This window comes from Fusarium mangiferae (genome assembly GCF_900044065.1).
Source record: "Fusarium mangiferae strain MRC7560 genome assembly, contig: FMAN_scaffold005, whole genome shotgun sequence".
In the NCBI taxonomy this organism is placed as follows: domain Eukaryota; kingdom Fungi; phylum Ascomycota; class Sordariomycetes; order Hypocreales; family Nectriaceae; genus Fusarium; species Fusarium mangiferae.
The window spans coordinates 2,056,239-2,084,199 of NW_024573925.1; the positions used below are offsets into that span (position 1 = coordinate 2,056,239).

At 49.6% G+C, this 27,961-nt stretch overlaps 7 protein-coding genes across 7 annotated transcripts; 5 read left to right on the forward strand and 2 right to left on the reverse strand.

The window, feature by feature from the left end:
- Positions 1-334: 334 nt before the first annotated feature.
- FMAN_07591 (uncharacterized protein) lies at positions 335-1,135 on the forward strand (the record flags this gene model as incomplete). Its single annotated transcript, XM_041831233.1, has 1 exon — positions 335-1,135. The coding sequence occupies one exon, from the start codon at positions 335-337 to the stop codon at positions 1,133-1,135; it is 801 nt and encodes a 266-aa protein (XP_041681817.1).
- Positions 1,136-1,284: 149 nt separating this feature from the next.
- On the reverse strand, positions 1,285-3,037 carry FMAN_07592 (uncharacterized protein; the record flags this gene model as incomplete). The annotated part of the gene is made up of 2 exons (XM_041831234.1): positions 1,285-1,927; positions 1,983-3,037. 2 exons carry the CDS (start codon positions 3,035-3,037, stop codon positions 1,285-1,287), a joined length of 1,698 nt encoding a protein of 565 aa, XP_041681818.1.
- A 1,491-nt stretch (positions 3,038-4,528) lies between these two features.
- On the forward strand, positions 4,529-6,658 carry FMAN_07593 (uncharacterized protein; the record flags this gene model as incomplete). Its single annotated transcript, XM_041831235.1, has 1 exon — positions 4,529-6,658. One exon carries the CDS (start codon positions 4,529-4,531, stop codon positions 6,656-6,658), a length of 2,130 nt encoding a protein of 709 aa, XP_041681819.1.
- A 488-nt stretch (positions 6,659-7,146) lies between these two features.
- On the reverse strand, positions 7,147-8,882 carry FMAN_07594 (uncharacterized protein; the record flags this gene model as incomplete). Its single annotated transcript, XM_041831236.1, has 4 exons — positions 7,147-7,446; positions 7,509-7,857; positions 7,914-8,152; positions 8,205-8,882. 4 exons carry the CDS (start codon positions 8,880-8,882, stop codon positions 7,147-7,149), a joined length of 1,566 nt encoding a protein of 521 aa, XP_041681820.1.
- Positions 8,883-10,309: 1,427 nt separating this feature from the next.
- On the forward strand, positions 10,310-10,701 carry FMAN_07595 (uncharacterized protein; the record flags this gene model as incomplete). The annotated part of the gene is made up of 2 exons (XM_041831237.1): positions 10,310-10,333; positions 10,381-10,701. The coding sequence occupies 2 exons, from the start codon at positions 10,310-10,312 to the stop codon at positions 10,699-10,701; spliced, it is 345 nt and encodes a 114-aa protein (XP_041681821.1).
- A 3,656-nt stretch (positions 10,702-14,357) lies between these two features.
- FMAN_07596 (uncharacterized protein) lies at positions 14,358-16,637 on the forward strand (the record flags this gene model as incomplete). Its single annotated transcript, XM_041831238.1, has 1 exon — positions 14,358-16,637. The coding sequence occupies one exon, from the start codon at positions 14,358-14,360 to the stop codon at positions 16,635-16,637; it is 2,280 nt and encodes a 759-aa protein (XP_041681822.1).
- Positions 16,638-24,467: 7,830 nt separating this feature from the next.
- Positions 24,468-27,454, forward strand: FMAN_07597 (uncharacterized protein; the record flags this gene model as incomplete). Its single annotated transcript, XM_041831239.1, has 6 exons — positions 24,468-24,605; positions 24,661-24,727; positions 24,781-25,099; positions 25,154-25,321; positions 25,369-25,547; positions 25,599-27,454. 6 exons carry the CDS (start codon positions 24,468-24,470, stop codon positions 27,452-27,454), a joined length of 2,727 nt encoding a protein of 908 aa, XP_041681823.1.
- Positions 27,455-27,961: the final 507 nt, after the last annotated feature.

Sequence of the window (27,961 nt, forward strand, 5' to 3'; positions counted from 1 at the left end):
AGTATGCCAGTTGGCTTCTCAGAGGCATGTATTTGAGTTCGTCGTTGGTTCTTTGTTTGATTTTGATTTTTGGTGGCGAAGAGGTTCTGGTGGGTGGCTTTGGGTGCGGTATATGTATCATGTAACTGTGTTACTTCCGGGGTTATCTCGAGGGTTCACAAAGGATAGTTACTCTCTGATGTGTACTCAGAGATGAGGGTGAGACTTGACTTTGGGAAAGAAGCCCATAGCTTCAGTCTATACAATCTGAAAGCCTATTTCATCAACACATGGGTATCGTCAGGGTCAACGTGGTTGAGCCATGTCCGATGTCTAGTTTCCAGGCTATCTCACGATGGATAAGAGATGGCCAATTTGGTTGCGCGTCTTGTTGGGAAACGGAATGCCACACTTGGGTCTGGAGCGGATGAATGCAAACGTTGCTATCGCCCTCAAGGAACTCGGCCTCGACATTGTGGATGCTCAGCAGGGCATAGAGATGGCAAGGACTTTCAAATCGCCTGAGGAGTTCAAATGCATTGTCGCATCTCTTCGCGCAACAGAGATCGTTGTGGGCAAACTCCGTGATGCAGTCTCACCAGGTCTTGCGGAGAACCAACTCTGGTCAGTCATGCACAAATCCTTAATTGAGCAGAATGGAGACTATGTGGAGACTCGACTCCTCACCGCTGACCCACGAACAAACACTTGTTTCCAGGAGTCAGCAAGTTATGCCATCCCGAAGAACGACCTCGTGGTTCTAGACACAGATGTAGTCGGTTGCCATGGATACTACTCTGACTTCTCACGAACGCTTCACGCTGGCCCGGATCCTCCTACCGAGGAGCAAAAGAAGACATACAGAACTGCACTTGCACAGGTCAATCACAACATGAGGATCCTCAGGCCGGACTTGACCTTTGGCGACTATACAGATCTTGCATGGGATATTCCTGAGCAGTATTGGGCTAACCGGTATTTTGTCTCAGCGCATGGCTGTGGTCTCACGGAGGAGGATCCGTATTTGCATCATCGAGGAGATTTCCAGGATTCTGGCTATGATGGTGTTATCGAACCGGGCATGGTACTTTGCGTTGAGAGTTATATTGGCAATGAGCGTGGCACACAGGGTGTCAAGCTGGAACGGCAGTCCTAATCACCGAAACAGGGATTCAGGTTTTGTCAAAGTTTCCCTTTGAGGAGGCTACGCTGAAGTGACTGGTGCAAGTCAACTATTCTTCTATATTGTCTTGTCCGACAGTCCACCTGTCCTCTGGATATGAATACGAATCAATCCATCGGGAACTAATAAGGCAAGCATTCGATCTGAGAGCATTGCCCGCAAGATCGATCATAGAACTTTGCTCCTCTATCATTAGCCGAAATGCCCATACTCTCCTTAGGGATCGATGAAAGGTAACAGTTTCTGGAATATTGGGAAACGACCCAGCCAAATACCACACAGCTCTCATCCTCCAAACATGCTCGGGCACACATCTCGACGCTCCCCTGGAACATCGACATGGATCTGTAATTTGGGCCGTTGCTGTTGAAATTTCCCTGAGTACCACCGCAGAGACTGGTAGTCTCTGTTGGAACAGCACAGGTTGGTTTGTATTCACCCACATAGATGTCGTCAATAGCTACATAACGGACGGCAGCCTGGCTGTTAAGTCTGACAAAGGCATAGAGGTGGTCGTTCATTGCTCCTTGGAAGATCGCAGTGCGTTGGACGTATTTAAAAGGGGCGCCTTTCGGAACAAAGACTTTCTCGTTATGGACATGGCCATATTTCTGAGTCGCGATGATGAAGGAGAAATCCCAGTCTTGGTCAGGGTCAGAAAGAGGGGCATATGAGAACCAGACTTGGTACTTCTTCGTCGAGTCTAGGGATATGGGCCTCCACATATCAGATCCAAGGGTAGAGCCCAGTCCTGAGCTAACAAGTCTTATGTGACGTTAGCTTCAAGGAGTCTGGGAGCGCTCATATGTATCCGACTTACGCAAACTGGTCGCCACTATGAGCACGCGGTACGTCCTGAGAGGTGCTGCTCTTTTGTTGAAATGGTACGGCGATACCGGCGAATTGCCCCATATAGTCCCATCTGTTCTCGCCCGTATTGTCTCCCTCAAAGCTTGGGTCCTCGATGGAAACTGAGACAACGGGACATGATGCTGATGAAGTTGTTGAAGTCCATAGGCTTTCTGTTACCGACGTGCTTTCGGGTGACGATAGCGATGTAAGCAGGGTTGTGGTGGTGTCAATGCTTGTGGGCACGTCGCTAGTCACAGTCGTGGCATCAATGGTTGTACTAGATCCGTCGGATGTGGCGATATCAATAGTGGAAGTATCGGTTGAGACCTTGCTGTCTCCTGAGCTGACTGTCGCAGTTGTTGCATATGATACGGTAGTGTCAGTTGATGTTCTAGGCTCGATTGAAGTTGAGTGAGCAGTGGTGGCTGCATCGGCGGTTGCAGTCGACTCGTTGGATGCAGTGGGGATGATTGAAGCTGCTGTATCAGTAGTGTCAATCGAATCAGTAAGAAGGCCTGAATTAGAGGTGCTGTCTGGAGTCGAGCTGTTGCTTGGTTCCGATTCATCAGTTGAGGCAGTGGTTGTGGTAGTGGCCTTCGTCGTGGTAGGATCGTCGCTTGTCGTTACAGCAGCCAAAGTCGATCCAAAGCTATTTGGCGAAGTCGATGTCGATGTCTCAGAATCGAACTCAGAATCAGAGATAGCTGGAGGGTTGACAGAGGCTGTATAGCCTGAAAAGCTGGCACTCAAGGTTGTGGTTTGCGGCCAAGTTATAGCTGAAGAACCACTCAACGCTGTTTGGACAAGTTCGCCAGCACCGGTAGAACTTGAATAGTCTGTTGAATATGAGGCATCCAGACTTTGCGTGGTTTCAGCTTTTGGACCGATCACCGTTGTGGTATCTGAGATCCACGACAAAAGTGATGTATACTCAAAGTGAGAATGTGGTTTACATTTTCCAGCCTCAGCAACAAAGACGCCCGATGCTGCTAATACAATAGCAAGCACTCTTGAAGCCACCATACCCGCATCCGTCTTTTAAAAAGGAGTAGGCATCTACTCTATTGTACATGATTTTGGCGGGCGAGTGTCCCTTTTTGTCCAACCAGAGTGGTAGTCAAGAAATAACCATATCTCCAAGAAGCGCAATTCTAGATGCATTTACGGAGTAGAACGAACGGGAACCAAATAAAACAAGCACTAGATCCCAGCTGGTCGATCTAACAGGGAACAATTACAATCAATAGCATACGGTTGTGACATAGCGTCAGGGGTACAGAGCTTAAAGTGGTGAAAAGGACTGATGCTATGCCGTTTGTTATGGACTTGAGCAATTTTATTCTGCAGCGCCATTTCTCTAGTTTTAAATAGTTCCATGGTCTAGGCTCTACAGACTTTATTGACAACCTGCGAACCACGCTCAAAAGGAATCGCAATATTCCAAAGCTTTTATTGACGACACCCATTCGTGCATGTGTCCAAGCATTGGATAGTGACTGGAGATGCCATGAGTAAGCGCTCAGAAGTCTTCTCATATCAAGACGAAGGAGACGAAGAGGCGAGCCGTGATTACTCTAGGAAAACTCAAGTTGCTAGTGAACCAAAGGCAGTACAGTACTTCTTAACTAATACTTTTATTCTGTTATGGAGGAAAAACAAGAAGAGAGTGAAATCATGACTCAGTAATTGGCTCTGGTCTTTCAACAGTCCTTTTTGTTATTAGTTCTCAATCAAGTTTCGCATCCTTGCCTTGGTAAGATAAGATTCCTTGAAGAACTTGTACGGATAGAAGATGCACTGTAACTAGTGCAAGACAGAACCTAGATGAAGCAAGAGAAATGCATAGCAAGTATCAGTCGATCTCACTCTATATATTCAGCCTACTAAGGATAAACGATGACCATTTGCTTCAGGTTCCTAGAGATCAGAAGTCATCAATGTGTCCATATCTTCCCTGTAACATAAGCGTTTCTATATACTTGAGGTGGGATAACGTATTGTTTTCGTCGCGAATCTTCTTGTACTAATCGTAGTAGAACAATCGTCTTTACATTGCTAATATAGTAATTAAAAAGTCGTTTCCCTGCTACCTAGTAGGTCCCTACCTCTATATACCTAGGTAGGTATTTCTTCCTCAGAATCGAACAAACGCAAATGGAACCAGATTCAAATGGTCTATGCCTTATCTCTTATCGCGATTCTCGACATGGGCTGATTGACCAATTAGATCGTCCAGATTCCACCCGTCGCGGGGCCTCACCCAAGTCTCCCAAATTTTTTCTCGCTGGCAATCGCTTTCGCTTCATCTCGACTCGTCTTCAGCTTCGACTTATCAAAGTCATCTCACGCCACGGCAATCGCACGCAACACGACAGCTTCTATGTACCATTTTGTATCGCGGTAAAAAGCAGTGCAAATTAGCTCTGCTTCCAATAAAAACTCCAGAGCATGGCCGTCCAGACGTCGCCATCGCTCACTTCAACCTCACATACCTTGACTGCCGCGCCGCCCGCAATGGCTGCTCCCGATTCTTTCACAAATAGCCACGTCTTGGCCCTTTTAGAAAGCCTAGCCGACGGCAAGCGACACGCTTTTCTTCAACCCACAGCTTCCATCCCAACCGATTCTCTCAACCTTGTCAAGCACACCCTGGAAGGTTTTGCCTCACAAGTCGGCGATGAGCAACAGGAGAGGTTAAAAGAAAATCGCAAGCGCAAGAGAGGCGCTGCAAATAGCGAGGATATCCTTAAAATGCGCAAGGTCTATATCGATGGGTTCGAGACCGGCCAGGTTTGGCAGCAGGCCAAGAGAATTATTGGTGGTGTCTTGAAGTATTCGGAAGAGGCGCTGGCAGAGTTGGAGGAGCGCAAGGAGATTGCCGTCAGCGGCGCTGGTGCATCAGACTCAAAGACGCTCGAGTTTGGAGAGGATGGCTTCGAAGTAGACTCCGAGGAAGAGGACGAGAGCGACCAGGATGGATCCGACGAGGAGGAAGAACAATTATCAGTGGACGAAGCTCAAGACGATGGCCAAGAGGACGACTGGGAAGATGATGAAGAGGAGATCGAAGAAGGCAGAGACGATTATCAGGAAGATGATGAGGAAGACGAGAGTGTGGGTGGACCGGTTGAAGAGTATGAGGAGGATCCCGACGGTCTCAACGATGGTTTCTTCTCACTCGATGATTTCAACCGGCAAACACAATATTTCGAGGAGCAGGACGCAAAGGGAGATCCCTACACGGATCAAGCAAGCGACGATGAGGAGATCAACTGGGACGCGGATCCTCTGGCTCCTCCTACACCAGGTTCCAAATCTAAGAAGGCTGCCAAAGAGCCACTCTCTGAAGAGGAAGATGATGACGACGACGAGGACGGCCCTACATTTGGTGACATGGCTCTCGATGCCCCAGAAGGCGACAGTGAGGATGAGGCCATGGATATGGATGAGCCTGTTGATGACGACGACAACGGTCTCAATGCCAATGATGTCTACTATAAGGACTTCTTTGCGCCGCCGCGTCGAAAGTCGAATGGCGGTAAGCCCAAAAAGTCTGTCAAGTTCCAGCCCGAGCAGCCAAACGATGCCGACGTTGAGAGAGCCATGGCCGATGTTCGCAGAGATCTCTTTGACGATGAGTCAGAACAGGAAGATTCGGACGATGCTCTCTCCGATGTTTCCGCTGGAGATCCCAAGTCAAGACGCTCAGCTCACGAGCGGAGACAAGCCAAGCTTGCCGAAGAGATCCGCAAGCTTGAGGCTGCATCCGTTGCCAAGCGTGAGTGGACTCTCTCTGGTGAAGCTACTGCAGTTGACCGCCCTGTAAACTCTTTACTGGAGCAGGATCTCGATTTCGAGCATGTTGGCAAGCCCGTGCCTGTCATCACTCCTGAGGTCAGTGAAAGCATCGAGGATCTCATCAAGCGTCGTATTCTCGCTCAAGAGTTCGACGAGGTTATTCGCCGACGTCCTGACACCGAAGGTGCAGCCGCAAGTACCCGTCGTGGCCTTGTCGAACTCGATGATACCAAGGCTACAAAGGGTTTGGCCGAGATCTACGAGGAAGAGCACGTCAAGAATACAAACCCAGACACCTATGTCAGCCAATCAGACGAGAAGCTTCAGCGCGAAGAAAAGGAAGTTGAGGCTATGTGGAAGGACGTCAGCGCTCGTCTGGACGCCCTCAGCTCATGGCACTACAAGCCCAAGCCCACAGCACCCTCACTATCTGTCGTTGCGGACGTTGCCACTGTCGCAATGGAGGATGCCCAGCCCACAACAGCTCAGGGCGTCACCGGCGAGAGCAGTCGCATGGCTCCTCAAGAAATTTACAGGGCTGGAGCCACAGACAACGCAGCCAACGGCGAGGTCGTCACCAAGGCCGGTCTTCCTGTCGCCCGCCAGGAGATGTCCCGCGAGGACAAGGCGCGCCGGCGCCGTCGCGAGAAAGAACGCGTGCGCAAGGCTGGAGGCGTCGACGGCGAGAAGGTCGTCAGCAAGAGAGCCAAGATGCAGCGCGACACCATCGCCGAGCTCAAGAAGGGAGGCGTCAAGGTCATCAACCGCAAGGGAGAAATCACCGACGTGGATGGCAAGAAGGCAAAGACTGCCAAGGTTGCTTCGAGCAGCAATTTCAAGTTGTAGTGGATGGTCAAGGGGCATTGTTCCTTTTTGCAGTTTGGTTCGGGGTTTCAAAAGTAACGATGGGGTGTTTGCATGGCTTGCGAGCGATTCTTCATAAGAACGCATTTTCATGTTTGTTGCATAGGTTTCATATGTCCACACTGGATTCCTGTTTGAGTGACTTGGTTAATGTATAAAAGATGAAGTTTTGTACTCGTCTTCACTCATGAGTTATGCTCACACCTTGCCCGTTAAATCCGTCCATTATGCCGAGCATCCCGCGCAATTAATCGTACATCAGAGAGATGTCTGTTGTTTTACATTTTGCCACATACTCAGAGTAACATTTGGCTGCTTCAAATTCCCATCCTTTCCGTCCCGTTCCTTTCCTTTCCTTTCCTTTCCTTTCCTTTCGTCGCAATATGACAATGCCCTGAACTCCACATCCTGACTTAACTTTTCACTTTTCCCGCTGAAATAATAGCCAACTGATACCATTGACCTCAACCCTAAGCTTCCACCTTGGCCTTCTTGGTCTCGGTATCTTCAGCAGGCTCTTCTGCCTTTCGCTTGCCGTTGGTCTCCGCTTCAGGCCCGCGTGCAGCTTCAGGTTCCCCGGCAGATTCGTCTTTGTTCTTCTTGCGGACAAGTCCACTAAGATCAGTTGCTGTCTTCTTAGCCTCATCAACACGGGCCTTAGTCTCTGCAGCAGACTCGCCAAGGGCAGCTCCAAGAATGCCACCGATGGGTCCAGCATCAGCACCCAGAATATCCTTGGCGTCAATGGGGTCATTGCGCAGTTCGACGAGCTAGGCAGTCAGTAAAAGAAATCAAAAACGCCCCAAAGGGACCAGGAGGCACAAAGACTCACTCGCTGCTCCATGTCCCCAATGACTTCCTTCATCTCCTGGATGGATTTGCGTGCCAGCTCGTTATCCTCGGGTGAGGCCATAGTGGCCAGCTCAACCTCCTTATTCTGAAGCTTGAGCTTTGAGCTCTTGATAGCGAGTTCCATTTCCTTGACGGCTTCATCTCGCAGACCTTGGTCCATCTCCTCTCGCTTGGAATTTGCGCCATCGTCACCAGCAGTTGTCACAGAAGCAAATTCCAACGCCAGCGAAAGCTTGAAGTGGGCTTCAGCAATGATCTCCGACTCCTCGGGGTACAGCTCCAACTTATATTTGAGCGAGGTCCTGCCGTCTTCAATGGCGTTGGGATATCTGTATGAGTGTTGTGGTTAGGACAAGGCTGAAAAATCGTGGGGGCTTGCGCGTACCGTTCATTCTCGAGAGAAATCTCAGCGAGGGCATCGTGAGTGTCTGCAAGACGTTCCTTCACGTGCCGGACGGTAGGCGAATCGCCCTCTGCAGCCTCCTTGCCTTTGCCGCTGGTTTCGGATTCCTCCTGTTCGAGAAGCTCGAGTTTCTTCATGAAGCAGACTCGGGCAAGGTCGAGGATCTCAAAAGCAGTGGCCAGGTCATCATCATCTTCCTCTTCTTCACCTTCGCCCTCGGCCTGGTATAGGTCAGTATCTGCTACTAAATTATGGTTCAGTGGAGCTTCATACCTCTTCCTCGTCTGACTCGTCAAAGTTCTCATCGCCAGTGAACTGGAACAGGGGCTTCTTATCTCCCTTGATGTCCTCGGTCTTCTTTTTCCCCTGCTCGGCAACAATCCCAAGTCCTTCTTGCGTCACCTTCTGTGCCTCAGGCTGCGCAGGCTTCTTGGACTTGCTCTCTGCGCTCTTCTTCTTCTCGGAAGCGGCAGGGCCTCCTAAAACATCACTCTTGCTTTGGCCAACTCTGAACAAGCTGCGACCATAGTGAAAAAGGATCTCGGCATTATCAGGTGACGTCTCGCCGTTGACTTCGGCTTGAAGAACACTGGCACGTGAGAAGACCTCAGCGGCCTCCTCGTAGTTCTTGTGGGCATACAGGGCAGATCCCTTTGCTGACAAGTCGGCAATTGTAACCTTCTTAGAGTTGGGGTCTTGATCGTTCGCGATGAGGTAGTCGGTATTGGGGGTGCCCACACTGGGTGTGCCGACGAGGGGGGTAATGGTAGTGGACTCTGCTTGGTCGGCAGCTTTCTGGGCATCGGAGGGACCGAGAGTATCGACGGATGGGGTCGCAGTCTCTTCGGCAGGCTTCTCCTCAGCCGGCTTCCCTGGGGAAACTTGGGGCTCTTCGAAGGCCTTGGCTGTCTCGTCCACGACAGGCGCAGTCTGCTCTGTAGCTTCAGACATTGCGGATCAAGTCTGAAAGCGTGTCAAATAAGAAGATGAAGTCAATTGGTTTAAGGGAATAATAGCGAAGGTGACTTCGAAACCTGGTAGATGGTTAATGGAATTTGTGGTTGTTGGGAGATGAAATGATTGAAAGTTGATAAACTCAAGTGGAGGTTTGCGACAGTCAAAAAAAAAGAGAGACGGCCCAGCAACGGTAGAGGCGACCAGGTGATGCGACTGGGATGGAAGGTACAGGTACCTTAGCTTAGGTAGGTAGGTATGACGCGCCATCGTGCTGAGGGATGGGTTTAGGCGCGTTTGATTGGTTGGCCATGGCGTTGGTGGAGGACCTGAGAAGCTATGAGCTGATGAGCTGAGCTGAGCTCTATCATAATTCCATCAAATGTTCTCAGTCAGAGATTCTTAATGAATGGACAGGATACTCAATTCTATGCGCAACCATGAGTTATGGGATTTATATGCCCGATGATCTCTTCCTTTGGAATTTGGAGCTCACACATACAAAGGCTAAGCGTTGGTAGAACTTCAAGCCTCCAGGCTATCACATGTTTGCACTTCGCCTAGCATGAGTGTTCCTGTGAGAGATCCTACCCTGCAGATAATCATATGAAATGCATTGGTATAGGTACCAGTTGTATTTAACGGCAATCACTTGCTAATGTGTGCTCTTGTGTTAATGAACTATGACGATGTATAATCTGTGCGTTCTCTGTCGAGTTGACTGGCTAATTTATTCCTGGTGCTGTCTCTGTTGGTTCCTTGTGTGCTATGGATGTTCAAAGCGTCAACACACAAGCCCAAATCCACAATGTGAGCTGGAAGTTTGCTAACCAAAGCACCTCAACTGACAAGGGACTCACTTCTCTATCCGAATTTCTATGCCATCCAGGGACCATCAACAAAATAACCAGCTGCAGCGATGCAACCCATACTTCCTGAAGTTACGACCGGCATTTTGTCATAGCAGGATATCATTTCATTTCATGACACTGATAATACCCATGTTCTTTAGCTCAACACATCTCCAAACAATTTGTCCGTCTTACTCCGCCACTTGACAGTTGCTCAGCTCCGAGAGCCCAGTCCCGCGTAACAACAAGAGTTCACTAATCGACCCGACTTGGCACGCGTTGCATCGTGGTATCTTGGCGCGAGCTGAACGCCAGGTCATGTGCCTTAGTCTCAGCCAAGGGTGTTGCCATTGGCTCCAAGTCAAGCCATGATCAGGCAACAACCGCCTCTGACGGAATTTCGTTAATTGATCGCAATAGTTGGGAATAAAACAAGAGAATTGTCAATAATGGAGGTAGCTAGGAGCCCGAGGTATATATTTGAATGCTGCGGCAAATGCTCCTCGAAAACCAGGCCATTCAACTTATACCAGAGCCATACACCATTAGCAATTCAAAACACGGCCACCCACAATGTGTGAAGAAAACCTCGTCCAGGTAATATCGACATGACTATACAATATACCAAGCTAATAGCAACCAAGGAAGCACTCGGTCAAATTTGCTGGCTCGAGGTTCCAGTGCGTGATGTTCCTCGGGCCAAGGCCTTCTACGTGGAACTCTTTGGCTGGGAGTTTGTACCAGAGCCTCAAAAGGCCGTCGGCGACTGCGTCAAGAGTATGCACTTCTTCAACAAGGGCAAGACCCTCCACGGGGCATTTCTGGAACATGACGAGGAATATCATGTCATCAACAACAATCCCGACAAACCAGGTGCTCTGCCCATCCTGCCAACCCTATGCGTTCTGGATTGCGAAGAGACCCTGGCCAAGGCAAATGCGATTGGTGGCAAGACTGCCATGTAAGTGCGCCCGCTCCATCACGAGGTGGAAAGCTTGAAGCGATTTGAGTGAGCATCCATATTAACCGTCGCCAAGTCCAAAGACGGCCATTGGAGGAGGGATGGGATGTTTTGCTCGGGTGATTGATACCGAAGGTAACATGATCGGTCTCTGGTCTCAGAAATGACAAGTGAGCGTGGGAATGGAAGATAAGGTTGACGTTTGTGACTCAGTTACCTGCCCATCTCAACCAAGATATGATTCAATGCCATACTGCTCGAGTTGCTTCTGATAATTAATTGTACCAATGTACTCTACCTTGTGTATGCAATTCTCAAAGTTTAACCCGAATCCATGACCACGATTCAGAATATTATCCAAAATACCCGAACGGTGGAAAATATCAGACAAAAACGTAGACTCGCTCGGCAAAACTTAAAGACAAAGCTTGACGGACGCCAAGCAGAGCCAAGTATTGTTTGTCACTGGTATATGAATTATTGGACGGAACCAACTGACACGAGCTCGCATGAGTCGTATCAGACGCCAATTAACAAGCTTGGTCGCAAAAAAATTGACATGCAGAGAACTTAAGAAGCGAGCTCTGGAGCCTGTGGTGATTCCTCGCCAAGATGTGTAGAATTTGGCCATGTCTCATTCGTGGACTAACTGGCTGGATAAGCCGTTTGTAAGGGACCATGCTTCAGCCTGGGCCGATTATATGGGGTTGGGCTGTTGGAGACGTCAGGAATTTGACGAAACACGACGGGGTAAGGATTTCACGTCAAGTAATGTATCTGTAACAGACGCGCCCCCGGAAACTTAGAGTTCCGATACTGAGATCGTTATAGCTGGAGAAGAAAGTCTTATGTATCGAAGTCTGAGTATCTGGGTACCAGGTGTTGAACCAATGTTTTGTCACAGAACAGCCGCGAAACATATACGATACGACGCTGGAATACCGTTCAACGGCAGATCAAGATTGACTTTTCGACGGCATTGGATGCATCCTGCAGAGGCGACCTAGCGATACATATGTACCATAGACGGAAAACCGCTTCTGTGCATATCCGGCACATTGACCAGATTGGGAAGAATCTATCTACTTGGAGCATGTCCAAGCGACATTCGGGAAATACAGCCGCAGAACGAACTATGACAGACTGCCAACTCCCGTGACGACGACGTAGTATCAAGTCTTGCGGAGATTGCTTATGAGACGAATACGTAACGGCCCTCGAGCCTCTGTAACTTTTCCGTTCGTGTTCCGTTCCGTGAAGCTCTGCCGCGACTTAGACGAAGGAGACTAGAGACATGGGATCAGATAGCCGTTAGCCACTCAAGACTAACGCAGCGTAGCACCGGAGAGAACGGCGAGACAATATCCGTCCATCTGATGCGTACTCGCCCAATGATTACCACCGAAACATATGCTGTAGCGAAACGAAGATCCCGTGTTAGGTAGTGAGATGATATCACGCCAGCGTTAAGAAACAAAGTGGGCAGTGCTGGGATTGGATATTAGGTTAATGCTCGTCCTGAGGCCATGTGGACATAGTGTAGCGACAATATGTACATATGTAGGCATGGCCACAACTACTGAGCCATAGGCCCCTGAGATAATACATAAACGTTGCGCCGAATGCAACCTGTCCATTTGGTCATGGTCGATGGATGGCATTATCATGCTGATGGTATCGCATGGGGCTTTGAAACATAGAACAAGAGCCAGGGCAAGGAGCGAAGTGGGAGCCACTCGAAACAAACGCGGACCGACACCTTAACCAGAGCAATATGCGGAGACTCGCCAACCCTGATTGGAGGATAATTCTAGTCCAGAAAACCCCATCTATCAGAGGCTATGGAGAATTATAAGTCCAAAAGCTTCGACCCTGGGGGACGGGCCCCCACCCCCATTGAACTACAGTACATCTCTTTGTGGCGCTTTTTTCCCCTTATTCCTTTGAGGAATTTTGCTGCAAAGTATCAAGGTATCGTCAGAAAAGACAAGACGCCGTTCATGGACCTGGAACACCCGGATAATCCGTCCACTGCAAATGCATTTTTCTCTCCCTAGTGTTGGTCGCCGTGGGCCAAGGGTCGGCCGCTAGCGAGGTCAGAGTTCTATGGCATAGTTATCATGCTGCTATATCGCATGGCATCAGGAAAATTGCGAGTGACGATCTGCTAAGGGGAAGAGGTTTCTAGTCATCATGTATGGGTTTGATCGGGAAATAGATGTGTTGACCGAAACGACTAAGTACGTTGGGTCAACCCCAAATCCAACCCCCACGACGGATATATTGGAACCATAGTTAGTTGATCATCCTGGCATTAGTTACGATGAGTATACATACGTACCTACGGATAATATCATAACATATAGCATTATTACGCGAAACAATCTCAGAGTATCCTCTCCTACCATCCATCTATGGCGACAACGCAGACGACAGGACTACCTACCTTATAGATAAGATATATTTCGACATTATGCAGCCTCAGATAGACTTTGTACTCCATGTCCCAACACAACGGTTGACAAGCTTAAGACGGGCGTCTCCTCGGTCGCCTGGTGGTGGAAAATATAACCTCGCCCACGCCGCTTGACTTGATCGTCTCCCTTCCACCAACGGTAACGGTCTAACCCTGGTTCATTAACCAGTCTTCGGCACCGACGCCTTTCTTCAGTATCCATTGCTCATCTCCATCCCGTCTTCTCTGTCTCCATCTTCCCAAGCCTCCTTCGCTTCGTCTCCAGTTCTCACAAGGTATCCACCGAGGACAAATCCACTGCCCTTGTCCGTCAGCTCCATCAGGTATCGCCAGGGATCGAATCCCGCCTATGTACGTCCCTTGTTTCGCTTCGACCATCTGAGCCGGCTCAAACACCATCCCATCGGTCAAATATTCATCGCTTGGCACCTGCTAGCGACTTTACATACATACTCTGGGTCTTGGCCTAGTCTTAGTCTCTGCATCACTTCCCTCATCAACCTCCATCCGTCCCATCATGCTATTACTGCCTTGCCTGCACTGCGCCTTATAGCCCCAGGACATATAATTCTTGCTCTGATTAGTCGCCTTCATTCATAGGTGAGCAAGTACCCCCGAAAACTCAAAACAGTCCTACCATCCTCTCTACCTTCCTCTTTCTCTTCCCTCATCAAACCTCAAACTTTACCCCATACTCGGGATATCATCCCCACAACAAAGGGTCCGCACTCACTTCTTTAACCCTCTACAACTACCATTGTCGACCATCATAGAGAGATCCAGCTTGTTGCAACTCAACTCTAATAATTCATATAGAATTTCCTACTACTTTCTCTGGACAGACCTGGAATTAGAGCTACAACAGCAACTCAAAGCACGAACCGCACCTACTCCACCATTTAATACCATACCCATATCCTCATCGCGACAACGTCGAACGTTGCGCCGTATACGAGAAACCCACCGAGAACCGATAACGAACTTGATCAAGTACCCAAAATCAACCATCGAGCATCCTATCAAGAGAAACATCTTCCAGCGCTCTCAAGCCGCCTGCTTGGGACGTCAGTGCATTCAGTGTAGACTGAGACACTGCGAATTGCTTCAGCGCAAAGCTGTAACAACGACGGAAATCGAGGTGAAACGTTTTTGTCGCACCGAGAAAAAAAGAGAAACCATACAAAATGGCCGCCGTTCAATCGATACTGGCGGAAACACTTCCCGGACCGACGCCCTCAATTGCCTTGAATGGCGCCACCGAACCAACCACTATGCACATCGACCAGTCGAGTTCGAGTCCAGTAATGGTCAACGAGAGCACGTTCGGAAGCACACCGGCAAAGGGAGACTCTAGAATCGTCGTCATTGTGTATGGGCCAGGCCAAGAACACATCGTCTCGGTCTTCGCAGAGGTGCTGGGTACACCATGCAGAACACGGAACGGGTTCGAGGAGGTTTCGTCGGAGGATTCTGGTTTCGTCGTAGGAGTCGCAGCCAACGAAGCGAAGGGAGACGTTGCTGCGCGCAATCGTAATCTCGTCGTTGCAATAAATACTCACTGTGTGAATCTAGGGATGCCTCCCGACACCCAACTTTCCACCCATTGCGACTACGAATTCCTCTACACCGAATCCCCGTTCTTCCGTCGTGATCTGGCTAGATTTATTTCATTTACTTTGGGTCAGATCAACTACCACGAAGCTCTCATGGCAAAACCAAGAACCTATTTCATCTCTACCACCTTCCCGGACGTCCACGCTGCTCTGCCTAATATCGATATCCTAACTGTTGGCGCTGATGCGGTTGAGATCAGAGTTGATTTACTTAGAGAACCCCTTGGCGATGGCAGCTATTCGGAAGTCCCTAGTCTCAGCTATGTTGGAGAACAGGTCATGCTCCTCCGCCAGCGGACAGAGCTTCCCATTATCTTCACAACACGATGTGTAAGAGAGAATGGGAGGTTCCCCATGGACAAACCTGAACTGTACTACGAATACCTCTACCGTGCGATCCAGTGGGGTGTAGAATACATCGATGTAGAACTTTGGCTTCCAGAAGAGATCCGCAAGAAGCTCCATGAGCAACGGGGAAACTCCCGCATCATGTCGGCGTTCCACGACTTTTCAGGCAATTTCAGATGGCCGTCGACGTATGCTCAGGAGGTGTTCCAAAGATCTATCCCCTACGCGGATATCATCAAAATGATTGCTATAATCAACGAACACAACGAGAACTTCGAGCTAGAGTATTTCCGTTCCAAGATGCGTGCCGAGTACCCCAATGCGCCACCCTTCTCCGCAGTCAACATGGGTGAAGTCGGTCAGTTCTCAAGGACTCTGAACCCTGTCTTCACACCTATTACCCACCCACTTCTTCCTCTCATCGCTGCTCCCGGGCAATTGAGCGCTGCCGAGATCAATGCTGCTTTATCACTTCTGGGTCAACTACCAAGAAAGCGCATCTATGGCATCAACAGCTCGTCGTCTCGAAACGCCACGCCGCAGGCTCCCTTCTATGAAAAGTGTATAAACGAACTGGGTCTTCCTCATCAATTTGCAGTTGTCGAAAGACATCCAAACAACCCAAGGAGTTTGGAGACATGGTGTAATCAGAAACATTTCGGAGGCGCCTATCTCAACCCGGGTCTACCGCATAATGCATTGACGAAGATTAGCCCATTCTTCGCTGGGTTGAATGGTGGCAACGGGCCAATCTTGACAGAGGCGGCTCGCGTTATCGGAGTTGTTGACACCATCGTGGTCCAGTCAGGTACCTCGTCCAGATCGTCGTCTCCAGGCTCAATGCCATCAAGCCCACGACAACGACAGAGCGACTCGGTTGATCTCGGCAGTCAGTCTGGTCTAGGCTCGTCGACGTCCCTTGTATTCGACAATGCTGGATGGAAGGGTATTCTCAGCACACTTACAAGAGACCTGGCGCCATCTGCGTACTTCGGCCGCTCAGCCGTTGTCATGGCATCTTCTTCAGATGATGCAGCTCCTGTATTCTTCGCCATGAGAGCTCTAAAAATCTCCAAGATCTATACTGTTGGCTTCCGTACACCTAGTAATCTTGCTCGAAATGCGCCTCCCATCGAACCGTTTATCAGCCTCGAAAGTCTGCAACGTGCACGCTCAGTGGAAGATGATAGTGCACCTTTTGTCATCGTGTCAGCTCTTGGTTCAGAAAAGAGTCACCTGGTTGGTATGTTGTTACGAGCCTTTGGAGGAGTCGGACCCAAGGCAGCAACCAACACGAAGAAGGTGTTTCTTGACCTAGCAGACGGCGCTATCAGGAAGAGTTCTGACCCAGGGCTCATCGCTGAGAAGAACGGATTCGCTGCCTATGGAGCGGACGATGTCGCAGCATTCACCACGGTCGAAAGCTTGAGGTTACTCGTGGGGCAAAATGTGCCCTATAGCTTTGTTAGACTGGCAAGCGGAAGCCATCGCTACGGCGTTTGAAAGGAGCCGGGCAAGATTTGCAAAAAAGATCACGTCAATCACCGACGGCAGGCAGCCTGCCTGTTCGCCAGAAAGGAGAACAGTGACGATACCTGCTAGGCTCATCTGCTATCGGGGTCAGTCGAGTCTGGGGCATTGGTGACAGAATAGGGAGGATGTCCGAAGCGGCCCAGGCTAGGCGCTTGAAGCCAGAAGATATCCATGAGGCTTCCGCTACAAAGGGCCAAGCCGGGTAACAAACGGGGAACTATCCCCGTTCTATGCGCGCCAAAGGTTCCTGACGCCAAGCGCCGACTGCCATCGAGACCGCTTGGGCGCTCTACTTTGACTGTCTGCCAGCGAAGAAATTCTTGGCCACATTAGACTTATCGCAGTCCGGCTTCCGGCCACAGGGGTATTCGAGATCAGCCGCTCTAGGCGGCTGTCATGCGTGAGAAGAAGTCGCAGAGTTACATCTTGGATGGATGTCGATCTGGTGTGCAGACGACCCCTGCTAAACTCGTACAGGGGACCCTATAGAGTGGGCTCTTATTGTAACGGCGGCGGCGTGAACCGTCACCACCAATTCTAGGTCCGCCGACCTCCACAGATATGAGCGCGGAGGTTCAACTTTTTTCGTTATGAACCTTCCCGATCTGTTACATTTATTATTTTTAAACCAGCTATGGGTTATAACAATCTAAGTATAGACCTGCCCATGCAGAATTGACTACGATATGAGGATACAAGATGTATACGAGAACCAGTGGGTTGGAAATCACCTATATGTCAGCCAAATATTGCATAGACGCTTCTGGCAAATACCACCGAAGCTCAAGATGATGACGAGATTTGAAAACACTTTGCTCCACTATTTGATGTTATTTTCTTTTTGTGTACTCATTCAAAGTTTTAGAAAGTCTGAGGATCCTCGTCACCCTGCTGACCATCCCCTTGGCAGGTTGTGCCTATCTGAGAACGAGGCCATTATCTGGTTCGATGAAGACTCAATCATGTTTTGCATATGGACCACCATCATTTCTCATAAACTTTTAGCTGCAAGACTTGTACATACCATAGCCCCGCAAGGTTTCCGTGAGCCCTCCTGGCCCTTGCCAAATGCCTCATCTGTCATTTGCAGGCATTTTCTCAGGCTTCGAGTGAGATGGGTTTAGACGCTGTGTGAGATTCAGGGCGCTTGGTTGGGGTTGCTTTACCCTGGTCCATGTCAGTGGCTGTTTGCCTCGTTGCAAGTGTCGGTATCTGTATCTGTATCTGTATACCAGAGGGCCCATGGAATTTCCTATGTTTGGTTCTGTCCAAGATATTGGCGGTAAAGGGCGGCTATGGCCCTGTTTAAGAGGGAGAGAGAGAGAGAAAGATCATGCTGTAGCCGAGTTTAGGATTGCCCGTATGAGACAAGGCACGGTGAGATAAGAGGAGCCATCCTGGACTCATTATACCGTCCCATACTCGAGATAAGGAGGAAGTTTCTCAGTGAACTGAGTTCGGATAATATGCACGTTTTATCCGGCAGTTCTATTTTGTACGAACGAACCTTGGCTTGGCTTCCCTGATCAATGGAAACCAACACGTCACAAGTGTTAATGCCGACCGGCAAGCACATACTCTGTAGGATGTATATTGTTAGATGAACACGGGAACAAAGCAAGTAAGAAACCAAAAGCCACCCGTTTCGGAGAGGCGGATCTTGTGTCTCTTAATGAACGATCAAGGACCTGTATATGTTGAATCGGAGAACTCTAGCATGGTCCCTTCTTAAAGCAAGAAATAGGGGCGTGAACGGAGGTGAAAGGGCTGTCGCATGTACTGTGTGTATATGTATGCATACTGAGGACTGAATGAGACGAGACGAGACGAAACGAGATGAGATGAGATGAACGAAACAACACCATGCTGTTCTCCCTCATAAAGCCCAGTAAGTTCAGATGATGAGAGGACCGCTGCAGATGCCTCGACAAGGTAAAAACAAGTACCTAGTGTCACTTCACGCGTGGCCATTACTGGTTTGTTTGCCACAGACAGCCTGACCCCTGGTTTGAGCCAAGCTGCAGCCATCTTTGAATATGGAAACATGCTAATGCCGCAGTGAGAGGCATCTAGACTGCAAACCCACACAAATGGGGCTTGCAGAGAGACAAACCCGCCACGAGGCTCACGACGCGCCTTGGTAGTAAATCAAGATTGAAGTGTATCAGGTTGAGTCTAGTTAGGCTTCGAGGGCCGCCTATCCAGATGATGTAAACAGAAACCGGTGAATGGATTAAATGTAAGCCATCAAGGCCATTCCAGGGGAGGGTGGGGATGTGATAGAGATGATGCAGTGCATACAAGTATGGATGTATGGGGTGACAAATCTCAAGCGCCTATGAATAAAATGTCTCCGTGACTATCGACCTAACTGCTGATTCCCTGGCGAGCGATAGGTCGGTATATTCTCTTTGCACCTTTACAAAGATCTGGCGACGATCACAATGACCAAGGCTCAAGCCATTCAGGGCCAGCAACAAGTTCCAGAAATGCCGTGATAGTTAGTCTTCTACAACGTGGAACTGGTCGATTGATATACACACAAAATGGCCAGCTAATCTTAGCTCGAGTACTTGGTCGTGTATGGATATCGTGAACGGATACACCTCGAATGCTATGGTAGCAGACTCACTGATACCTGATGATGACTGCTAGTATCGCCTAGTCACCATGACAGACTGTTGTCTGGAGTTCGAATCGTATGAACCCAACGATTACAGTTCTAACAGCCACGCTCAATAGTCCTGACAAAGGGCAGCTGAATTCTGAATCCAAGCGAACAGGAGCACCTCCACGTCTAGGTGGAGAATGGAACCACTGTGAGTTTGTATCCTGTCTGTTTGTCATGGACCTGGCTGCCATTAGGTGTGCGGAACTGGGCAGGAATTGCAAGTGCTGATAATGAGCTAGAGCCTAAGAGCTGCAGTATTGAAACAACGACTGAGCAGCTGAGAGCACCCAAGTCGACTTCGTAGAGCATAGGGTGAATATAAGATGTACTGATCAGTTGTACACCACAGCTATTCGCCGTAACCAAGCTCTATATTGTAACCCATCTCATGTTGCCGATAGTATCGTATCCTCGTGAGCCAAGATCTTGGATAGCTCTTGAATGAGTTGCCATAGCGCACATGATAGGTCCCAACAATGATGTTGATAACAGACGTTTATCATTGACTGGAGATAATTTGGTGTCCTGTAACAGGTATATGGATATGGATATAGCCTTTCGTGATACGCAAGTGTTCGACGCTCTGTGGGTTACCCGCTCTCACCTCTACCCCGACAGAAGACACTGAACTAGTGCAAAACCCAGAGCTGAGGTTGTAGCAATTAGAGCATATGTTTTCGTGTAAGGCCCAGCAGAAACTCAGCAATCCACCAAGAAGGCCACCAAGAAGTGCTAAAGTTCACGTCATTTGTTTGTGAAAGTGAAGACGATGATCTCAAACAAGCCACATCCAAATACGGGACTGGTTTCATATTTAGGTGAGCCACTCAGGCTGGCTTTTCGTGTGCTAGTTAGCTCAGCAAAGACAAAAGTCGTCAGGCTCAAGACTTGGGAGTGTGAGAATGGTTCGATACTTGGACAATCTACTCCATATACCGGGTACGAATCGAGCACCCGGGGTAAAGTGGATGTACCCGGTAGAGACAGGAAAGGCCAGTGAGAACCGGCATTGATAGGCCTGCACACTGTCCTTCTAGAAAACCACCGCGCCAAGCTCTGGTCCAAACAGCCGTGGAGACTTCGCAAGCCGGGAACCTGTTGGGTTTAGCCTATTTATCAAGCTTCAATGCACTCGGTATTGACTATACGTACCACACTTTCAAGCACTGGCCAGTCTTTAGTGTGAACATTGACGATTAGCACCGCGTCACAATAGCAGAGTTCGAGAGGTTTGGACAGGGTGCCGAGGCGAGGTCTGGTGCGGCAGAGGCAGAGCCACCTAAACGTGGATTGACAAGGATACTGAGAAACCCATGCACAAACCCAGGTTTCAAGCGGCCTCAAGGTCCAAATCGGGGGACAGAGCCGATGTACCATGAGAAGTGCAAAAAAGCACGCACCACACGCTGATACTAGCTAGGCCTGCTAGGATGTCAGTAGCCTCATGACGACTCGAAGCCTATGGCCTATGAAGCGGAAAGGAGGGGCCAAACTTTACAAGAAGGACAGTAGGAGACTAGATAGGTATAGTCCTCCCCCATCTCTCAGCCCCGATCATAGAGAATGGTGAAGCGCCAGTTCTTCAAATAAGCCTTGTTTGTGGCTGCCGAAGATTCTGGTATATCCCCCACATATGCAGGTCCGATGCGTCCATGTCTTGTTTGCTTTTTTTGAAGATATAGTTGTGAACTTCTATAACAGGGCCAGTACAGTATCGATCCCCAAATCATGAGACTTAGCTTAGTTGATAGTCAGCCCTGCTGACCAGTTTCAAGGGTGCTCCGAGAACGAGAGAAAAAACCGAAGAGTTCAGCTAGATCGAAATGCGAGGAGGGTGTTGCCGATAGCTCCTCGCGGCTCCGTTGAACCTGCTACGTGCCAGGGGACATCTCGGCCGGAGTGGAGTGTCGTTGGAGTGTTCACGTCAAGCTGGGAGGATGAACATTCGTCGTATTATAACCAGTTAGTGCCGTAGAGCCCCTGAGACACAGGAATGAGGACTGAGCGTTAATGGAAATGACCCTGATAAACAACAATAGCAACCGCTAGATCCCACCAACTTGGGTAGAGCGTGGCGCTTAGGAAGTCTCATGAATTCTTATTGCTCCCGCTAGTCTCTCGGCCGACTTTTGAAAGCTTAGATTATGCAGCTCCGAACTGTGGACACCAATTCTTATGGATAGTTTCCGCTTGGTAACAATAGGTCGAGCCAGGAGCAACTACAAGGGGGACGAAAGAACTTCTCCGCAGATATCCACACGTCCGGAGTTGCTGTTGCTATGCGCCCTGGCCAGGGGAAGAAGGAAAGGAAGATCATCTTGGAGATTCGAAAGGGCCGTCTGAGGATACGATACATGTCGTCGCCTGTCACTGATGGTGAGAGAGGAGACCCAGACGATGAAATAAGTCTGGACAAAGAGAATCGAGGTAGCAACCCGTACGGGAACGACGCACTGCGACTTAGGAGAGCCAGATATTGATAAGGATACCCAGGTTCCAAGCACCTAGCTAGGATCCTGTCACTAATCGAGGGTACCAACCAACGGCCATCGGTTAGTTGAGATGATACATAACTAGGATCCAATGCCAACGAGCGGTCTGTAAGTCCTTCGCGGAAACGATAGAGAAGCCCGATGCTGATCTCAGCTGTTTGATGGTTTTGGTCATGTTTTCTACCAATTCAGAGGAGCGAGGCCAAATCCGGTGGACCTATTCTTGTCTGGGTTGTTTATGCGGAGCCTTCAGGCTTCAGTTGCGTCTTTGAAACACTGTATGCAGGTGCATGTATGCGATAAAACGTGACGCCATTGGATGGATGTCGTGCGATGGTTGCTTAGGACGTCGACCACGACAACAAAAGCTTCCATGTTTGAGACAGAAACTCCTAGATCCTCGCTCTAGAGTTTCAGGCTCACCAAAAAAGCACAAGCAGCTACTAACCTATCGCAATTGCACTGGCTGTCGTCCGTTCCATTCGGTCCCCGCCGGCCCCTAGGTAGTTTCCATTGTCAAGACAGGGTCTTTACCAGCCCCAGTCAAGCCCCAAACAACGCTGTTCCCGCTATGCTTAAGCGAAGCGTCCGCTAATTCAGGTACCTTACGGGAGTCTCTAGGTAGGTAGTGCCTGACTTCCATTGCCTCCACTTCTGTTCATTCATCGCTGCCGCTGTCAGAGAAAGTCTGACAGACAGGAGCCCTGTGTGAAAGCATGCCGTCCAAATGGAAGGAGGCATGGACAGCGCCACCAAATGACAGGCAGGAACCAAGAGCTTGGACCATCTTCACCTCTTTCTTGTTACATTGCCTTACCTTACCTTACCTAGACAACTCACCAATCTAGCCCACATTAGACACACCCGAAGCCTTCTCGATCCAACCCATATCCTATCGCAAGTCTCGCTTCTCGCCTTACTCGCCTCGTCTGAAAGGCTCCTTTGAGCCCTAGGGCCAGATGCTGCGTGCACCTACACTTAACGGGCATCTGTGTACTTACCCAGGTCCTGGACAGAATATAGACCCGTAGCTCTGGGTCGGTCCGGCACTGATAGACCTTGACCTCTGATCTTTGATCGTTGCCCCTGGTTAGCCTCAGCTTATCAATGAAGAAAGAAAGAAAACCCCATCTTACCTAAAGAAGAACATCCCGATGTGCCTTGGACTAAAATCACAGATTTTACTGATGAATGTCAAGCCGGAGACTGGGACATTCAAAGCTGCAGAACACGAACTGTCAACTTGAAGCAGTTCCATATCGACTGGTACCTTTGCTGCTTTGACAGTTGCAGAATCAAGTACATGCATACACAGTCGAGCAAGCCTAGGTATCGAAGATTGTCAGAAAGACGTTCATAATCGCTGTCGACCTGGTCCCTGCCACTTTCGCTAACATGAGCCCGAGTTTCTGGTCATGGAACTTGGGACCCGCATGGCATGGCCTGGTGTCCCCTGGCATAACTGAGGACGTACGCACGTATTGTATGTACTAGTCTAGTCCTTGCAACATATGTCTAATCTGGTGTGAGGAGGAATCCGCTTTTCAGGATCATTTAGTGGGAGCAAGGCCGAGAGGACCTTTGGGAACGAGACCGAGTACGCAACCTCGATCAAGACACAAATCCGTGCCTGTCCAGCATCTAAAAGCAACAAAAGCCGGAGGAAAGCAGACAGGATCGACAGATACCTCGGGTAATGCTACAGTACTTAGAAAAGATGGACGGCATCAGGGCATGCCCTTCCCCGGTTTGGCCATTTGGGGGCCCATACGTTACCATCATTTGGGGGTTTGGCCTGTCGGTTGCGAACTTGGGGGTTACTACTCTACAGGACTCTTCTGCATAGTCGCCATCCCCTCTGTGCGCTCCAATGGCACAGCTGGTCCAGACGCCAACAAGATGCGCCGTCTGCCTTAAAAGAGATTGTGCTGGTATTGGCTGGTCTGCAAGTTCGTGGGAGCCATGCCTGTCTGCCAGGCTTGAGTCAGCATTCAGAAACAGCATCCACAAGGGGACTCAAATCTTGAGCTCCGTTTCCCCACCATGATCCATCCCAATATCGACACCACCATCTCATCATTCATGCCCGCACCCCGGTCCTGTCACTAGCCACCTCCACATTGGCAACAACCAGAATGAGACCGGCGACTGGGGTTCGGCCGGGTCAGTCGTACAATTCTGGGCCTCCGAAGTCATTATACTACCGGTCCTGTCCCATCTTCTAGACGCCTCACCTTACTTACTTCTAGGCTCGATCTCCTCCTTCCAAGTCCGTCCTTATTTCTGTTTATGTTACCCGGCCTCTTGGGAGCATATCAACCACCGTCAATCTGCATCATCATTATTCTTACCGTCGGCGTTGACAGTACACCCATACTGTCAGCTAACACGGTATAACAAGCCACACCTCCTAGAGTGCTTGGATCTGGTATCACTTGGAATGATCGACTTCTGATAACTCATCAACGACGCTCCAATCATTCTTTTCTTGTCTTGTCTTTCCCGCATCATTGTCTCTCATTTACTCAGGTATAAGTTCTTTGAGACAATACCAACAGACCGAATCACGACCTCAATCGCCGGCAAATTTCACTCGTTAGCACCAGCATAGTTATGACTACTTCCATATACGACGCCATGAACGTTCCTCACATACCCGGAGTCCACCCTGTGGCTATTCCCCGACCTCAAGTTGGCATTGAGCGCCTTCCGACTCGTCGCATGAGTAATGAACCACGCGAATCAATGAACTGCAAGTCGTGCCGAAAGCGAAAGGTGAGACATTGCGATATGTTTGCAACAGCCATGATTCTTACTAGCATTGCCACAGATTAAATGCAACCGACTACGACCTTCCTGCGAGGCTTGCCAGGTGTTCCAATGCCCTTGCATTTATGGTAAGTCGACATTTCATCACACAACTTGTGTGCTGTCGTTTTGGTTTCCTCAGCATCGCCGTACCGGCCCTGCCCAGCAGCGAAGGCTAATTCAGCTGCAGACGCGGTCCCCAAAAAGCGTGGACCAAAGACAGACGTATTGGAAGCACTTTTGAAAAGAGTTGACGGGCTCGAGGCAAAGTTAAGAGAAAAGGGCGAAGACGATGTGTCGCTTGCAAGCTCAAATTTGCCAGGAGGTGGAAAGGGAGAAGCTTCCGAGAATGGCTCTCAAGTCACTGAAGTTGGCGAGTCGATAACCAAACGTGCAACAGTTGACGCGCGTGCATCTCCTGGCGATACGGCATCACTTTCTCCGCATACTCCAATAGCTCGGTTTGTGTTATAGTCGCTTTTGTATCCTGGCTTGACGACTGACTCGCTCTCTAGTGATTTGTCCCCCCCACCAGCCCAAGCCGAGGTCTTACTCGATACATATTTCGCCAGGTTTCATGGGAAGCCATACTATATCGTCGATGAATCCTCTATTCGACAAAGACTTCAACTCAACCAGCTCCCTCGATTCCTCTCCTTTGCCATTTCAGCCGTAGCAGCGAGGTTCGTTCTCCCCCAATAGCACAGACCCCTATGCTGACCATATTCAGACATACCACCGACCCTAGTGGGTATCAAGCGGCTGCCAAACTTAGTGAAGACCTCGCAGCACGGGCTAGACGAGAGATCAACATCGACGAGCCATCCATAGATGGATTGCAGGCGCTTCTGTTGTTGGTCAGTGCCTTCACTGCGACAGGAAAAGGAAAGAAGGCATATATGCTTATGAGTAAGCAGCGGCATTGCCCCAGATGCAGTCAATGATGCTAATAAGACCTAGCAAGTGCCACTGGGATGGCAATGGCGCTAGAGATTCATAAGGAAACTGACGGGCAGGATCGAATGACTCCAGTTGAACGCGAGATGCGACGCCGACTCTTTTGGACTTGTTACTTGCTTGACCGGTTTCAAGCAACCGGCTCGAAGCGACCCAGCCTAATAAGTGACAATACTATTATGCTGCGGCTTCCTTCTTGGTCGCCTAACTCATCCTCGCTACCCGTCGAAGGCGAGTTCTTCCAAACAGGCTCGAACCTCCAGTACTTCCAGGGCAGCGACAAGAAACCCCAAGGAAGCATGGGCATGCTCATCGACATCACACGTGTTCTTGGAAACACAAATCGATATCTTGCCGCTGGCGGCGTCAAGGGTGACTCTCACTTTCCATGGCACACACTCTCCACAATATCCAAGATCCGTCAAGACCTAGATGTTTGGGCTTCGGGAACTGAGGACGTCTTTTCCAACCTCGGCACTCTTTTTGGACAGGCCGACTCGACTATCCTCCTGCTCAGCAAAGTTATATACCACCTGATCCACTGTCTCATTTACCGACCGTTTCTCCCTATCGACCTTGCAGAACTTGCAGAGACAGGACAGCATCAATCCTGGCAGATTGAAGCCACTAACATGTGCTTCCTTCACGCTAACGCGATCATGGAGCTAATTCAACTTGGAAAGCAATCGGGAATTGTCGACTGGCCAGCATTTATTGGATATTGCGTCTGCACAGCAGGAACAGTTCACGTTCACGGAGCCCACTACAGTCAGCAAGGGAACCAAGGCGAGTTCAATGTCTTCAGCTCGGCAGCAGAGTTTCTATCAAGAGAGATGCAGTTCTTGAGTGAGCTGCGGTATGCCTGGGCTACAATACAACATCAACGCGAGACACTTCAAGACATTAGCCACGCACATGGCGAGTTGGTGAAGGCTCTATCTCGCAGCTTAATGCGCTATACACCTGGATTCCACAGCGAGGATTTCTTCGATCGGTATTCCAACATTGGAGGACCCGGTGGGCCGTCTTTCAGTTTCGATGCAGCCAATCTTCGCCTTGCAGATGTTGTAGTTGACATGGGTACTGGACCAGCTGCTGAAGACACCCTCCGAAACAACGACGGACTACGGCGACCCAGCCTCAAGCGCAAGAACACAGCTCCACCAGGACCTATCAACCGGAGACGACCTGACGTGAAGGTTATTTCGAGCCTCGCGCCCTCTGCGTCGGGACTACCTACTCCAGGCACTGCTCGACGATCGTTCTCGTATACGTCGGGAGGGATGCCGCATTCATCACCTGGCCTCCTTGCAACGCCAACCTCAATCCCGACCCATCATGAAAACCAGGAGATGTACACTATGCATGACCACATGGGTGGTGACGCATCCGCAAACAATGCTGCAGTCGCGGCGGCAGCGGCAGCAGGTTTCACCATGTCACCCACGTCGCATGCCGTTTCATCTCATAACATGCACCCAATGGGTGGCGCACCTTTCAGCCCACCTTACAGCTATGGCTCGGGGTCAAGCATTACGAATGCTGGGCCAGGAATGATCAATGAAGCGAACGGAGGCTATGATGCTATGTTCGGAACAGTGCCCACCAACGCCTTTGGCAGCCCAGCGGCATGGCACGGCGACGACAGCCATACCAAGATGCACCTCAATCAGATTCGCCCGACAGCGACAAGCCCTGGAGCACGAAGCAACAATGGCAGTGCAGGAACAGGCCCAGGAGAGGAGAAGGATCCGTTCCTGGCTCTTCTCGAGCAACTGGCCGAGAATGAAAATCGATCGCAGAACGGGCATGGAGGCGATCTTGATTTTTTCCTCGGCAACTCAACCGTCAACCCTTGAGGGCAGCTGAGATAGGATCATGTTTATTTTCTTGTATCTTTTCTTTTTGTTACGATTATTACTTTTCATGTACATAGATAGGAGGAATAAGTCGCTGGGCGATGCGCGAAAGACGCATGGCTCAGGAAGCTCAACGCGGCAACCGGCAATGGACTTTTGGGCGCAATGGACAAACTTGCAGCATTTACAGGCGAACGGGATGATTGAGTCAAAGGATGTTTGATGAGGGCGGGATCCTCGACAGACAACGAACTGGTATGAAATACTTGAAGAAAAGCATTAGCCACTGTATATTAGAATAGCCTGGAAATATTGAACATGAACAGAGCAAAATGAGATAAAACACAGTAAACTACCTACTTAGGTAGTGAATCTGGGGTCTCTTAATTGTTGGGGGGTTATTTCCACCACGAGTCAGTGCAAGCAGCGAACTAACAGTGTAATGAGTTAGAGGCTCATGATTGTCATTGAAGATTCGGTAAAATAAGCTGGCCCTGTAAACTCTAA